The 15,324-nt window shown below is 39.0% G+C and overlaps 1 protein-coding gene across 4 annotated transcripts in view; it reads right to left on the bottom strand.

The window, feature by feature from the left end:
* The window catches only part of ADGRG2 (adhesion G protein-coupled receptor G2), a 129,896-nt gene that overhangs the window by 37,035 nt on the left and 77,537 nt on the right, over window positions 1-15,324 (bottom strand). The window contains exons 4-9 of one of the 4 annotated variants that reach the window (XM_025438016.2): window positions 8,888-8,923; window positions 5,874-5,912; window positions 5,735-5,758; window positions 4,283-4,321; window positions 2,341-2,382; window positions 88-141 (exon numbers count right to left, since the gene is read on the bottom strand). In XM_025438016.2, coding sequence (XP_025293801.1) covers window positions 88-141; window positions 2,341-2,382; window positions 4,283-4,321; window positions 5,735-5,758; window positions 5,874-5,912; window positions 8,888-8,923 — 234 coding nt within the window. The remainder of the gene's footprint in view (window positions 1-87; window positions 142-2,340; window positions 2,383-4,282; window positions 4,322-5,734; window positions 5,759-5,873; window positions 5,913-8,887; window positions 8,924-15,324) is intronic. The other 3 variants (XM_025438022.3, XM_025438027.3, XM_025438029.3) reach the window with 3 other exon arrangements.

Raw genomic sequence — 15,324 nt, forward strand, 5'->3', positions numbered from 1 at the left:
CATCACATGTTCAACAGGAGAAAAACAAACCTTTTCTCTCTATGGAGCTCATTTATCTGGTAATGTGTAATGTACACAAGAACTAACCTGAGTCATTGCAAATAGATGACAAATTGCAGATATTTCTCTGGGGTTTGACTCCTGCAAAGAAAATAACCCAGCCGGTTAAACATGTCAACACCTACACTTATCTCCTACATTGTCAAGAGAATTCACAAATTCAGGCATCAAATGTGGACCAAAAATATTATAAGTTGGATATAATTGGCTGGATGAATTCCACAAAGACTAAAGGAATAAGAGTGTTTTCATTTTTTAGTTGGTCAGCTATAGAACTTGATTCTTTACTATTCTTTAGTATGTCACTGTCTGATCCCTTACTCCTCCCTCAAAATTTTTGTTGTCCCATGTCCAATCAATCCCTCTTCTGTCCAACATAAAAAGAACAGTGTGATTGCAAATTGAGCATAGAGACTTTAAATGCAATAGCCCTTACTGATAGATCCTCTTTCCTTCTCTGGGCACGGGAGTCCATGAACCCTCTAATGCTGGTCTTATTTCCTTATGCAAATGTATGTAAAAAATAATATTGATATCATGATGTCATCACACATAGGCAAAAACCACAAAATTTAAAAACTATTTGCTCAACAACTACCATATTCTACAGACTTTGGAAGGTTCCAGATACAGACCCTGCTCTCAATGAACATGCAATATAGTAAGTTATAATAAGGGCAAAATGGAGTGACAGCCAGGACAACAGACCACATAGGCGTACAGAGGAAGCAGAGATGAATGGGAGATGAGATAAAGCCATGTTAGAACAAAAAACTTCATACATATTCACCTAAAAGGCACTTTCTCCTTTGGTAAAAGGAGAAGTACGTATCTTCTTTGATTTGAAAAGAGCCCAAGGTTTACTCCCCTAAAAATCTTGCCTTCATTAATTTCATCCTTTTGGTGAAGTATAAGAAATCTATAGTAAATGTGAGAGGCAAATGCTGATAATGTATTAAGCAAAGTGCCAAGGAGAAAAGGTTGTTATATTAAGGGATATTTTGCTGTCCTTGTTAGGTCTGGTTTGGTCAGAATTATGAATGCAATGCCTGATTGCTATTTTATTTCTGTTGTACTTTATGAGTGCTTAATTATTCTTAAGAGAACAAGTTCGGACACAAACTAAAATTACAACTTGTGTTCATGTACATGAAATGGTTTCTGCCAGAATGACCTAGGTGACATTTGTGGTATAGGCATCATGCTTCAACTAAGAGTTTTGATTCTGTGAGCAAACTGAATTTGGCTCCCCAAAGTTACCTGACATGTTTCACAGCAATGTTAATCACACCTGAAGAGGCAGATTTCATTTTAAATATACTTGCTTTAGATGGTGAGTAGTAATGCTTTAAGTGTTCTCTACAACCATTGGTCTATTATTGTTCACTAAGTGTTATATGCCATCATCTCATCTTTCTCTAAGTTTTAGGGGTGCCTTTGTTTCCAGTGATATGTGTCTTTTGGCTATTCATTAATCCTGAGAATTTTTTTTTCCTATTGCTAGGACTGTTATCTGTCATTTCCCCCAAGTACATGGCCACAGGTCATCCTTTAAGTCATGAGTAAGAAAACTTTGTAAAGGGTCAAAAAGTAAATATTTTAGGCTTTGTGGACCATATAGTGGGCCACAACTACTCAACTCTCCTGTTCATTGTATTGGAAAAGTAGCCATAGATTAACATGTAAACAAATGGACACGGCAGTGTTCCAATAAAACTTTATTTACAAAAATAGATAGTGGGCCATATTTGCCCCCCAGGCCACAGTCTGCCAATCCCTGCTTTTCATCAACCAGAAGCCTTTGTTAAAAATATCACATATTCCTACTCTTGCACTAGGTACTTAAAACTACATCCCTTTTTTTTATTTCAAGAGTCTGAGGTTCACTCCTCTAAGACTCTTTCCCTCATAAATTACATCCCAATGATAACCACTAGCACCAGCCTTTTAATCTCCCATGCTTCTTAACCATCTCAGAAACACTTGTGTAATAATTTCCTTTTATCTGCATACATGCTCATGTCAGTTATCTCTTTGTTTGCCTTATCTCTCCCCAAACTAGAAGATTCTTAAGGGTGGGCACTGTACCTGATCATGACTACATAGCCCCAAACACTTAGAACAACTTCAGGTACCCAGTGCATAAACATTTATTCATTAAGAACAGATTTCATTTTTAAAAAGTAGGAAAAAAGAGAAAGAAAACATAAATACCAGCCATTTGTTTGATTTTACTTTAGTTATAAAAAACAAATTCTTGATATTGATAGTAAGTCATACCTGATGCATTGAAGGTTTTTACTATAGTGATTTTAGTTTTTTCTGCAAAGAAGCAATTTAAATATTAGAGCAGAACTGTTCCTTGTTTTTAAAAAACAATTTTCCACGAGTACCATTTTAGTGAACTGCTAAGAAGATCATACTGTTGACATCTTTCAGACTCTACTGGTCATCCCAGCAGCAGAATAAACGGGAAGAGCATACACAGATCATATAGCATTGGAATAAGGTGGGTCTGGGATTTGGATTCCCATGTTTGCTGAGTTATATTACACCCATCACACACCCCGCTGCTTGTGTAATTCTACTGCAGTTTCCATGCGCTGCTGATAGACAAATTAACGTGGACTTACACATCAAATATGTAGAATTAAGTCACTATCAGAACCTTCACGTGACAAGTTGTAAAGAAAAGCTGATTCAGAATAAGACTTAATGGAAACACAATACGTAAAATACTGTATACTCTACAATCAAGAAAGTGTCCTGCTATTTTCTTTAGGAGCTAATACAATATTATCACCATTATATGGGTAGATAAAATTATTCTCAAAGAGGTTAAAACCACTCAACTACAGTCATGCAGTGAGCTCACAGCAGAACCAAGATGGAACTGTTCAAACCACAGGCAAATATTAATATACTCTGAAGCAGCAAACCTTAGATATATCTTCCCAACACACCCTGGGGACAAAGCCCATGGTTCATTTCTCAGATAATGGAGAACCAGGTTCAGAAATCCATGCTTTAAGGTGGCCAGTTGGAAGAGGCTGTATTCAGGGCACAGATTTGCAAAGATCTATCTACTAGGGTGAGTGGCAAATTCTGAAGAAAACACAAAGCTCAGATCTTGGAGAAGCACTTAAGCATGATGACATTACACCAACAGTTTCTGGAACCTCATTTGTGTTATGTGTTATTGGTGAATTTATGTTTCAATGTGGGCCTGACTCATGGGTAATGGCTGGTGGTAATTATAAAGGCTGATGGTATTTTGCATTATCATTAAGAATCTTTTAAGTATATTATTTGGGTTGCTCTGATACTTTTCTTCCCAGAACAAACAAAACACATCTGTGAAATGAACTTCTGGTTCTAGTAACATAAGTGCTTTTGGGGAAAAATGTTCAACATCACCAATCAAGAATATAAAATAGAACCAAAGGAATTGAAAGATCTAATAATATATGATATAGTCTCAGCTCTTAGCAAAGGTATAGTGACACATTCTCATTCACTGCTGGCAAGAATGTTGCTGGGTACAAGCTTTCAAGAAGGTAACTGGGCAATAGGTAGATCAAGGACCTAACCTATTAAATTCAATCCTTAGAACGCATCCTACAGAAATCAGGAATGAATGCAAAATGTTGGCACAAGTATGTTCATTGCAACAATTTCTATTAAAAAAGTAAAAACAGCTTTAATAATGCTCAACATATGGTACACAATGGAATACTATCAAGTCATTAATAGTAATGGACGATGGAAAATGCTTATAACTTAATATGAAGTCAAAAGGGCAAGACATAAAAATATATGCTATGACTATTGTTTAAAAGATTATATATGATCCTGAATGGAAATATACCAAATTATTAATAGGAATAGTCTTAGGAAAGTAACATTAAGAGATGATTTCTATTTTTTCATTGTATTTTTCTATATTCTCCATTTGTTATGAGCTAAGATATATTACTATTACACGATTTTTTTAAATGTTATTTTAAACGGAGTGCTATGGCCGTTAACAGTTTGGAAGTTCAGCAATGAGGTAACACCAGAATGTCAATATCAAAGTAAAAGGAGTAGTAAATCAACAACTGAAGGCACAGGAAGTAGGCAAGGAGACAACCTTTAGCAACCCAGAAGACTGACCACACAAGGGAGAACCCAAGAAGACACAGAAGACAAGCTAGTATATTTAGAAAGAACTTGATATTACCTGTTTTGTTTAAAGTAGATAATACGCTTGAAGTAGCATCTGAAATAAAATAATAAAAATTAAACCTAAGTATTGACATGATTAACAAACACATGTATCTTCTAGGTTCCTTAAACATTTCACTTTTCCCCAATCCCAGGGAAGCTAGAGTTTTGCAAAAGCCAACTGACACTACCATGTATTTGCTGCCCACCCCACCACATACTAGCCATTCTTCAACCCTCAGACACAATTCCTGAGCGACTATTCATTTAAAATGTGCTTCCTGAACATAGGTTGTGTCTAAAACATAGCAACATTCCTGTAATTATTAGACTTAAACCCATTTATGTCACTTCATATTTTGTTCCTTTTTACTCCATTATAATGCAAGTCCCTAAGGAATATGTTTCTAGTTAATACCAACTTTATAGCCCTGTGGATGCTTAATGGTACACTCTTCTAAAGCAATCTTTAAGTAATTCTAGTTTTAAATTGAAATTCTTGAACATTGCATTTAACTAACTTTTTGAAAAATCTCATTTTGATTCGTTTCCCTTAAAATCCAATTGAAACTCTATTCTAATTGCTATTTCTTTAAATAAATATCATTCTGTAATTTATTATTCTGGATGAAACATTAGGAGCGAAAAACACATATTACATTACCACACTTATAAAACCACATACAATAAATCCAAAAACTACTGCCAAAGCTATTTTGAAGATTTTCTTGCAGTGTAAAAAGTCATTAATCATAAAAACAATAATACCTTCTCCTTCCCATTGGACCAAATATGAATTTAAACCAGTTTTGATCAGTCTGAACTCCATCTATGATTGTTTAGCAACTTAACCACTAACCACATGGTGAGATTTTTATTTTAATTAAGTAAGGGAGTGTGAAAAGTGTTGGGGTTTGCCTGCACAGAGATAAAAGCAGTCTACTCACAAAGGGGAGGGCACAGAATGGGTTGACCTGTCCACCTCCCTCAAACACAGCCTCTTTCTCCATCATGATGAAGCAGCCAGGTTTGTTTTTGATCATGTCATACTACTTAAAAATTGATAAAATTATCTGTAAAAGGGCTGTCTTTAAAAACTCTGTGCCTCCAAATTCATGCTGAATCATACTGAAGTCACTGGATGTGCTTTCCACATTTAAACAATCTGCCATATAAAATGTACTGGCACTGTGTTGAAGCAAGAGAAATAGGGTACTCAAAATGTGATCAGTATTTCTTCTCTTTTACAGAACAGTTAGCGTGGTTAGGGGCTGGCCTCCCTCCGTGATAAGAAGAATGTTTTCATTTAACCTAAAAGTATGGCATGCTCTGCAGGGTTGACAGTTTGTGGGTTTATTTGATTTGGTGGGATTTTTTTTTTTTGTTATTTGAATATGAAAACCTTCAATACCATTCATTATATCTATAATTCATATTAAATTTTCACTTGCTTCAGAAAAATTCTTACCATTTAGGCTTGTAGTTTCAACCTCTTTGGCCCCGGGAAGGGGGGGGAGGGGAACAATAGAAAGGTATAATTAAATCCAAAGCTTAACAAATTGGGCTAAATCTAGGTTTGAATTTTTTCAAAATCTTGCCTGGAGTACCATTGGAGTAGGGGACAAAACCAACAAAAGATGATTCAACTGTAAGAGGAAAAAACAACAAAATTTTCAAATTAATATTTTGAAACAATTATTGATTGAATTCTAAGGAGTTAAAACTTTTGAGATAGAATTATGAAAAGAAGTAGACAACATGCTTTCAGACCAATATGAATCCGCAAGCCCCATAATCACTCAGAGAATATACACTTAGCCAGAGAATTATGGAGAAAGAACCCAAGAAATGAAATGAGTGCAGCTGTCTCATTTTACAGATGAAGAACTTGAGACATCCCTCAAAGCCTGCTCCTACCTATGCAATATTATGGAAATAACTTTAGAAACCACAGAAAAATATGTGACATACCACTTTCAATTTTTTTCAGCCAGAGAATTCTCAAAAACATTCTATATTTTATATTTTAAAATATTGCCAAACTACAATTATAAAACGTATAAGCACATTGGCTCCATTTTGTCATACTAACACCTGGCAACACTTCCCATTGTGAATTGAGGATTAAAAACACAAAACAACAACTCTGCTACCATTCAGTACAGTACCACCTAACACAATTTCCTGGTAAGTTATTTTAAAATATGGCTGCTATTGGGATGCCTGGGTGGCACACTGTTAAACGTCTTCCTTTGGCTCAGGTCATGATCCCAGGGTCCTGGGATCGAGCCCGGCATTGGGCTCCCTGCTCAACAGGGAACCTGCTTCTCCCTCTGCTTCTCCCCCTGCTTGTGCACTCCCTCTCTCTCTCTGTCAAATAAATAAATAATAAAATCTTTAAAAATAAAATATGGCTGCCATTAAGGCAATCAATCAAGTTATAAATTTCCCATGGAGTAAATCCACTAAGCTAAGAGGTCAATCTACTACACACATTTTGCATGTTTAAATATTTAAAAGATCCCATGGCTTGACTTCTATGTATACACAGGAAAAGTAAACAAACATTTTACAAGACATACAAGCTTTGTAGTAGGCAGCCTGATATTCAGTGGGTAAGGACAACATTTGGGTGTGTCAAGGCGCTTGGCTGGCCGGTGTGTTTTAGACCACTCATGCGTTGGCTGAAACACACACACCCTGTCTGTCCTACATTATTGCTTCCATATGTTGTCAGTTACTACATTTTTTTTAATTACCAAGGATATTTCTTAAGAAATATGACAGTTCCTGAGCAATAAGATTCAAAGTGTGGATATGGAATCCTTTGGGGAATCTTTTGGGGGAATCTTGGAGCAAAACAAAATAATTGGCCAAAGCTGGTTGTTAATGAACGAGTATTAATTCCTCTGAAAGGTGATGAATGGTAAGAAGAAGCCTGTGTACACAATCCCCTGCAAGTCCCTGAATGTGCACAGGGTCTTACATTCCAGTTAGTGCAGGGCACCCAGAACCCAGGCTTTGACTGGACCCAGTGTGTGCCTTCAAATCTCCATAACCCATATTTCCATGCAAACAAGATTTGGCTATGATAGCACCATGATGAAGTCTGAGGATGGTAACTGTACTAGGAGAAAAATACAGTGGTTCATTTTACCCTAGGAGCTTAACAGCAAGGGGGCAAATTGGCATAGTCAAAAAAGCTTAGGCTTTGAAGCCTTGCAGCCCTGGCTTGAATCTTTGCCCCATTACTTAATCACTCATAATAATGATCGTTATTACCTATTAAAGGCTTACCCTGGGTCAGGTGCATATGTTATCTCATTTCATTTTCACAACTACTCTATGAAGCAGGTACTATTACATTACCCTATTCATAGATGAAAGGACTGAGGCACAGAAAGGTGAAGAAACTTGCCCAAAGCCACACAGCTAGCAATGGGGTAGGAAGGTGGTGGCCAAGTCAAATACAAGTAGTGGCTCCACAGAATATGTGAACGTGAGCAAGTTTTATCCTCTCTGACCCTCAGCTTTCCTTGTCTAGGAATATAATAATTCCTATACTGTGGGACACCTGGGTGGCTTAGTGATTAAGCATCTGCCTTCGGCTTGGGTCGTGGTCCCGGGGTCCTGGGATTGAGTCCCATATCGGGCTCCCCACAGGGAGCCTGCTTCTCCCTCTGCCTGTGTCTCTGCCTCTCTCTCTCTCTGTCTCCCATGGATAAATAAATAGAATCTTTAAAATAATAATAATAATAATTCCTATACCATAAGACTGGAAGCTGAATGAGAGGTCTGAAGACTTCCAAGCATGTAGTATGTGCATAAGAAGTAATCTATCATTATTAATTTTATTTAAATGAATTAACAACAGAAGCTCATTTTGATACAACTAAGGATAGCATGTGAGTGGACTCACTCCTTACCATAAAGGATTGTTCTACAATATATGGTATACCAGAAAGAATGCAGGAGGCAGAAAAGCCATTTGCTGCCTGTGCATAACGGGGCCAGGAAGCTGTGTGACCTTAGGTAAGTTACTCGGGCTTCACTATCTTGTCACCTCTCACCATACAGGGCTGGACCATTTTATCACTGAGTTCCAGTTCCGGTCTGGCTAGCAGTCTCAAATGTGGGTTCTACTGGTTCCTGCCAACAGGATCCTAGTTAAAACTCTCTCTTTATTTGCCTTCCCATTCTCTGGGGACTAAGCCCTCAGAAGTCCTTTGAAAAGTGTTTGTTCAAAAGCGACTGAGGAAGTATATTTAAGAGAACATCTCATCCCTCAAATATGCAGGAACATTCGGCAGGTTTACATTCTTGATACTCTTCAGGAGACCTGTGAACTAGACTAAAAATAATGTTGAAGAACTTAAGCAGGCCTCCAAATGAAAACCCAGAATTTATTCCTCAGCTTTGTCCATAAATGTGGGGGGACCAAGATGTCTGTCCTCTTGTCTATGTGTGCTATTGACTTTTCAGTTGTAGGTTTCATGACAGAATTGAATCAACCTGCATGGAAAAAAGCAATTTTGCTGTATCTGACTACATGCCATACTGCATGGAGAACTTTTGAAATATTTTCCTGAAATTCCCCAAAGCCATGAAAAAATAGTCTTACCAGATGGTGATAACAAACTGGAATTATCAGCATTCTCTGTTGAGGAAAAAGGTTATTTAAAGTTAGTTTGTGCATGAATTTGTAGATGAACATCTTTAACAGGACTGATGTAAAATGAGTTCCAAATGGCTACCAAAAGAGGGCAGTGTATTAATTTACTATTATCTTCAACCGCCTCATCAGTACTTCTCGACTCAATTCTCTACAGACACATCTCTGGTGAAGCAATTCTTCCAATTTAAATGGTGACGGTGCTCTCTCTATTCTGTTATATAATCACAAATATAAGTGTATTTGAACTTAAAATGATGACTAAGAACTTCAATTGTCAGCTAATATTCATTAGAATTTGTAAAAGTAAATGGGTGCCTGGGTGGTTCAGTGGGTGAAGCGTCGGACTCCGTTTCCACTCAGGTCATGATCTCAGGGTAGTGGGATCAAGCCCAACCCCCTCAGCAGGGAGTCTGCTTGAGATTCTCTCTCCCTCTAAAATAAATAAATAAAAATCTTTAAGAAAAAGAAAAGAATTTGTAAAAATAAAGGTATACATCTGCATAAACTAAACTTTCATTAACCGTGCTTCCTTATTAGCACAGCCTTTACGGTATACCTAGTAAGCCACTACTTCTTTCTTAGGAGTTAAACCAGCTCAGATGCCTCTGGGTTTATAACAAGTTTACAAGAACTGCTGATATTTACTTTCCGAGGATGCTCAGATTCCTTAAAAGGGATTCTATTTTTTTCTCTCTAAAAAACAACACACACTTACGGGAGCAACTACAGATAAATTACTGATAAACAAAAAAGAAAATTAAAACCACCTATAATTTCACCACCCAGATATAAATGACATTAACATTTTGGCATATATTCTTTGCTCACTCTCTTTCTCTATGTTTATATGTCTATGTGTATGATATGTATTTATACGTGTGAGAAAGATCATATTACATAATTTGTAACCTGATTTTTCTCATGACAGTATATCTTGAACATTGTTCTATATCATTAAGCAACTTACCACAATAACACTTGTGATCACTGTATAACATTTCATTGACTGGATATACCATTAATTTACACAACAAATTTCACTTTAATGCATACAATTTTTCATGATTATAAACAATGTTGCAATAAATTTGGCTAAATTTTTGCAATACATACTTGGCTGCTTCCTTCAGAAATTCCATGATTTTGATTGCCAAAATGCCCTACAGAAAACAAACCAATTTATACAACCCTCTGCAGCACATGAGTGTTACTTTCCCAAACTCTCACCCATGTGAGGTATTATTTTAAAATTTAAAAAAATGTAATTACAAAGGAATGATTATTTCTATAGTGGGTATCTTAAAACACAATTTTAGAAAAAGAATATGTATGGAGGTGCCAGGGTGGCTCGGCTGACTGGGTGTTGGGACTCTTCATTTCACCTTGGGTTGTGATCTCAGGGGTTGTGGGATCAAGCCCCATGTCAGGCTCCCTGCTGGGCAGGGGAGTCTGCTTGAGATTCTCTCTCTCTCTGCCTCTCTCAAGAGTGCTCTCTCGCTCTCTCTCTAAACTAAATAAATCTTTCTCTTTTTTTGAAGATTTTTTAAAATTTATTTGACAGAGAGAGAGAAAGAACACAAGCTGGGGGAGGGCCATAGGGAGGAGAAGCAGATTCCCCACTGAGAAGGGAGCCCAATGCGGGGCTCAATTCCAGGACTCCGGGATCATGACCTGAGCTGAAGGCAGATACTTAACTGACTGAGCCACGCAGGTGCCCCAATAAATCCATCCTTTAAAAAAATATGCATATTTGGAAATTAAAATTGCACAGTGAAACATAGCTGGTAGGCTCCAGGAGCCCATTTTCCTGAAGTGGTGGTAGGGTACTGATTATTTTCTGGGATCATTAAAATACAATTCTGCTTGAAAACAAGACTGAATGAGTGCTCAAGTTCCCAATTACTCCACAGCCAACAAGGCAAATGTATGCACAATGGTTAGTGCCTTGATGCTTCAATTTAATTGGAGTTGCCTCCTCTTAGTCTCTGTCCTCCAATATCTCTCTCGGGCTACTTTAACATTCCACCAGTTAAAGTGTCTGTTAATGGCTTAATTTTTAAAATACTCTTAGGAGCACCAAGGGAAAATCAGTCATACACACCTTAGTATGAATTACCTCTAACCAGCTGAATTTTTCTGATCATGTAGTAAAGACCTACCATACTGCACCATGTTGAAAAGTACTGGGAAGAATCAATATTCAGTATGGGCTACTCTGAGAATGGCACTTGTCAGTGTGGGTAGGTGAGGTGGAGTGGGCCAGGACTGTGGCACAGGCAGAGAAGAGCATGAAGGCCTGAGGAAGAGTTGCATACCAGGAAAGAGGGGTGGAGAGTGATGTTCAAGGTCAACAGAGGCTTATACTGCTGCCTCTACAAATTTACCAGTGGCTGACCATAGCCGCCAATAGTTCCAACCTCCTACACTGCTAAATCCTCTGACCCCATAGGCAGAGCTGGCCTCTTCCATCTTGGAACCTTGCAGGGCTCCCAGCAACAATCTACACTGATGAAGGGAGGAAATCTGGTTAATAAAAGCCAGAGATTCTCAAATTGTTATTGTCCACTTTTTTTCTTTTGGCATTTTTTTTTTCTTCTAGGGGCCTGATTGCTTAGTGACTAACATTTTATTCATTTTTTTCTGTCTCTCATTATAATACTCCACATCACTCCTCCTGGTCCAAAACAGAGATGTTCCCATAGGCCTTACATTTTCCTGACTATCAGCCTGTTTCTCTTGGGTGCTCTCCTAATTCACTTCCCATTTCTTACAACCAAAGAGGTGGTCGTCATTTCCACTGAGTCATATAGTTGAGCTCCATGCCATTCTTAGGAGACAAAACATTTCCATTGTTACAAGGATTCATAAACAAAGAAAGGAAAAACATTTAAATTTTTCAGATTTTCCTTTGGAAACCTACAAAGAGCACATTTTAAAGCATTATTCATTTATTGAAGTCTCCATTTAAGTCAATAAATAAAATTATTCGGGGTGCCCGGGTGGCTCGAGCATCCAACTCCTGGTTTCACCTCAGGTCATGATCTCAGGGTTGTGGGACTGAGCCCCGAGTCGGGGCTCCATACTCAGTGGGGAGTCTGCTTGAGTTTCTCCCTCCCTCTCCCTTTGCTCCTCCCCACCCTGCTCCCTCTTCTTTTTCTCTCTCTAAAATAAATAAATCTTTTAAAAAATTAATACATAAATAAAATTCTTATGGTCTGTCTATAAAATTTACCCAGTTATGACTCTAGTGATTTTTTTAAAACAAAGTCCATATATTCCAATTATGATGAGCAGGAGTTTGGCATGCATATGCTTAGAATGAAAGCCAAAGACAGCAACTGGAAACTCAAGACACCAGCCTCTCAACAGAGTCTCTTCTCCTCCGTCACCTTCCTGGCACTTTCTTTCAGCTATTGTCACCACCTCCTCAACTCCAATCCCATGCGGCTAAGTGTGGTCTAAGCACTGCCATGTGAACGCCTTGCTGTGTTTGCCTCTCCAATTCCATATATCCCAGAACTCCTCGCTCACCACCTCTCCTCATTTCCATACCTGCTGACTTCTCGAATTTGATAGTGTTGCTGATAACATCAGCCAAATAATTTAAGGTGGAAATCTCAGTATATTAGCTCCCTGCTGCTGCTATAACATATTACCTCCACTGAACTTAGCAGTTTAAGACAAGACGAATGTATGATGCTAGAGTTCTAGGTCAGGAGTCCAATACTGGTCTCACCAGATTAAAATCAGGGTGTCAACAGGCTACATTCTTTTCTGGAAGCTCTAGGGGAGAATCTGTGTCCTGCTTATCTGGGTTACTACAGGATTCAGTTCCTTGCAGTTGTAGGACCAACATACTCATTTGCTTCCTGGCTATAAATTAAGAGCCATTCCCAGTCTAGAAGCTACTCACATTTCTCCGTTCATGCCTCATTCCTCCATCTTCAAAGACAGCAGCAGTGGGATGGAATGGGAGGGGGACTCCTTCACCTGGGGCATCCTTCTCACTCACTCTTCTGCCTTCCTCTTCCACTTTTAAGAACTCCCACGATTAGACTGGGCCCACCCAGGTAATCCGTGATAATCTCCCCATCTCAACAGTCCTTAACTTCAATCACACTTGCAAAGTCCCTTTTTTTTTTATTTATTTATGATAGTCACAGAGAGAGAGAGAGAGAGAGAGAGAGAGGCAGAGACACAGGCAGAGGGAGAAGCAGGCTCCATGCACCGGGAGCCTGATGTGGGATTCGATCCTGGATCTCCAGGATCGCGCCCTGGGCCAAAGGCAGGCGCTAAACCGCTGCGCCACCCAGGGATCCCGTAAAGTCCCTTTTGTTATATAAGGTAACATATTTGCAGATCCCAGGTATTAGGACAGGGACACGTCTTTGAGGAGCCATTATTCTTCCTACCATACTCAGAAATCCAGTTTTTTTAAACTATAGAAAATAGGAGTTGCAAGGAACCACCCTCAATGGAAAAAATAAATCCCACAGGGGTTAAGTAAAGGGCGTGGAAACCCAGAGTTTGTTTCAGCAGGAGAGCTGAGTGTACAAACCAAATGTTCACTCTTTGACTGTTACCTCTGACCCCTCCCTTTCCCCCACCCCCTACCTCTATGTCCAGGCATCCTTCCCATGCATTCTTCTCCCCATAACATGGGGCTATTGCAAGGATTAAAGAGAGATGATGTATGTGTGATACATAGAAAACAGTAGTTGATGCTTCCCGTGAGCCAGGCTTAACCCTTATATGCAATATATTATTTAAGCAGCCAACAACTCCATGAGATATGTGAATTCATTAGCATCAATCCATTTTAGTGCTTGAGAAACAGTCCGGGTAAGGTGTACTGGGCCCCACCAGTAATTCACTGTACAGCTGACATTTGAACTCAGGCAGTCCAACTTCAGAGCCTACCCTCTGAGCCTCCATTCTGTCCTGCTTCCAATGACAAACTCTGTAGACCATAAACTAGTATATAAATGTAGGGTATTATTATTAATATTCCCTAATTTCTCCCTCATCTGTCCCTTCTTTCCATGCCCACTGCCAACTTCCAAGCCCAGGTTTTGATCACCTCATATGTGACTGAAATATTAGATCCCCAGAATCTTCTCATTGGAAAGGATCTTAATGTTCTTTACATTTTGACTTCTTGCCCATTGCACAAAGCCCTTCAACAAAAGCATACCATTAGCTCTCAATCCCAATTCGGCTCCCAGGCAAGTTCAATCTTGCCCACATAGTGAGAATCACACCGGAAGTTTTTGAAAGTTTGAATAACTAACCAACATTTAGAAATCAGGTGATTTCAAATGGAATTCCATATTTTCACCCTTTCAAAATTGGGAGTTTTAGAAGATGACCTGTTTGGGTCAGCTCTCTGACCCTCTAAAGCATGCTCTGGCTACAAAAGCCAGTGGAGGTGGCTTTGTCCTCTCTTTATCCTAAAGTTTATTCCTTGACTACACCATCCACTTGCTGTTTGTGGGACATACACTACTGGGCACTTTACTTAACTTTTCTACTGTAGGTCTCAAGTTCTTCCCAACTAGATGTGAAGCTGCTCGATGCTTTATTATTCTCTGGGAATCCAATGCAGTGCCCTGCATCTGGTAGATGTTCAGAAATATTTGGGGACTGACTGATGACATCACTAAGGAGTCTCCATCAGTCAAGGATGAGTCTGGAACCCAGGAATGGTAGTTGAAGAGCAGGAACTTAACACAAATAGTGCAAGGAGGCAGGACCCTAGGATACAAGGCACAGAAGGGGAAAGATAGGGAATGGAGCGGAGAGTAGTGAGACAGAGCCTATGAAGGAAAGACTTCAGAGTATTTCTTGGATAGTTATTATCCAGAATCTGAAGTTTGTCGTAACTGCCAAACACAGCAGACAGATTGCTTAGCAGACCGTACAAATGTGTGCTAAAACGGCCCTTCAAATACGTGTCACGAACAACATAAAAAAATGCAATGATGCTGAGCCTTCACTGCCTACAGCAGTGACCTCAGTAACAGATCCTTTATTGGCTTTTTCATTTTTCCTAATGCTCTCTTCCTGTTCCCTCACTCCTGATTCCTGAAATCCCCTCCCCAACAAACTACCTGCATGCAAGTCAGGAGAGGTCACGGCTGACCGTTTCTGACATTTTCATTTTGCTGCCCATTCTCTGATGCCAGGGGGGTTGATGCTTATTATATCTCAAACCCGTGACTGTTAGAGCACGAATGAGGATTTCCTTCCAACACACGTGCCCCAAGTTGAATGGGAAAGTTAAAGGCTTAATCTTTGAGGAGTGGATCTAAATAAAACATACGACTAGCCCCCCCTTGCATAAATATTTTAGACGCAGCTGAAACTTGTAATCTGGTGGCCGT

This window comes from Canis lupus, chromosome X, assembly GCF_003254725.2.
Source record: "Canis lupus dingo isolate Sandy chromosome X, ASM325472v2, whole genome shotgun sequence".
NCBI classification, from domain to species: Eukaryota; Metazoa; Chordata; class Mammalia; order Carnivora; family Canidae; genus Canis; species Canis lupus.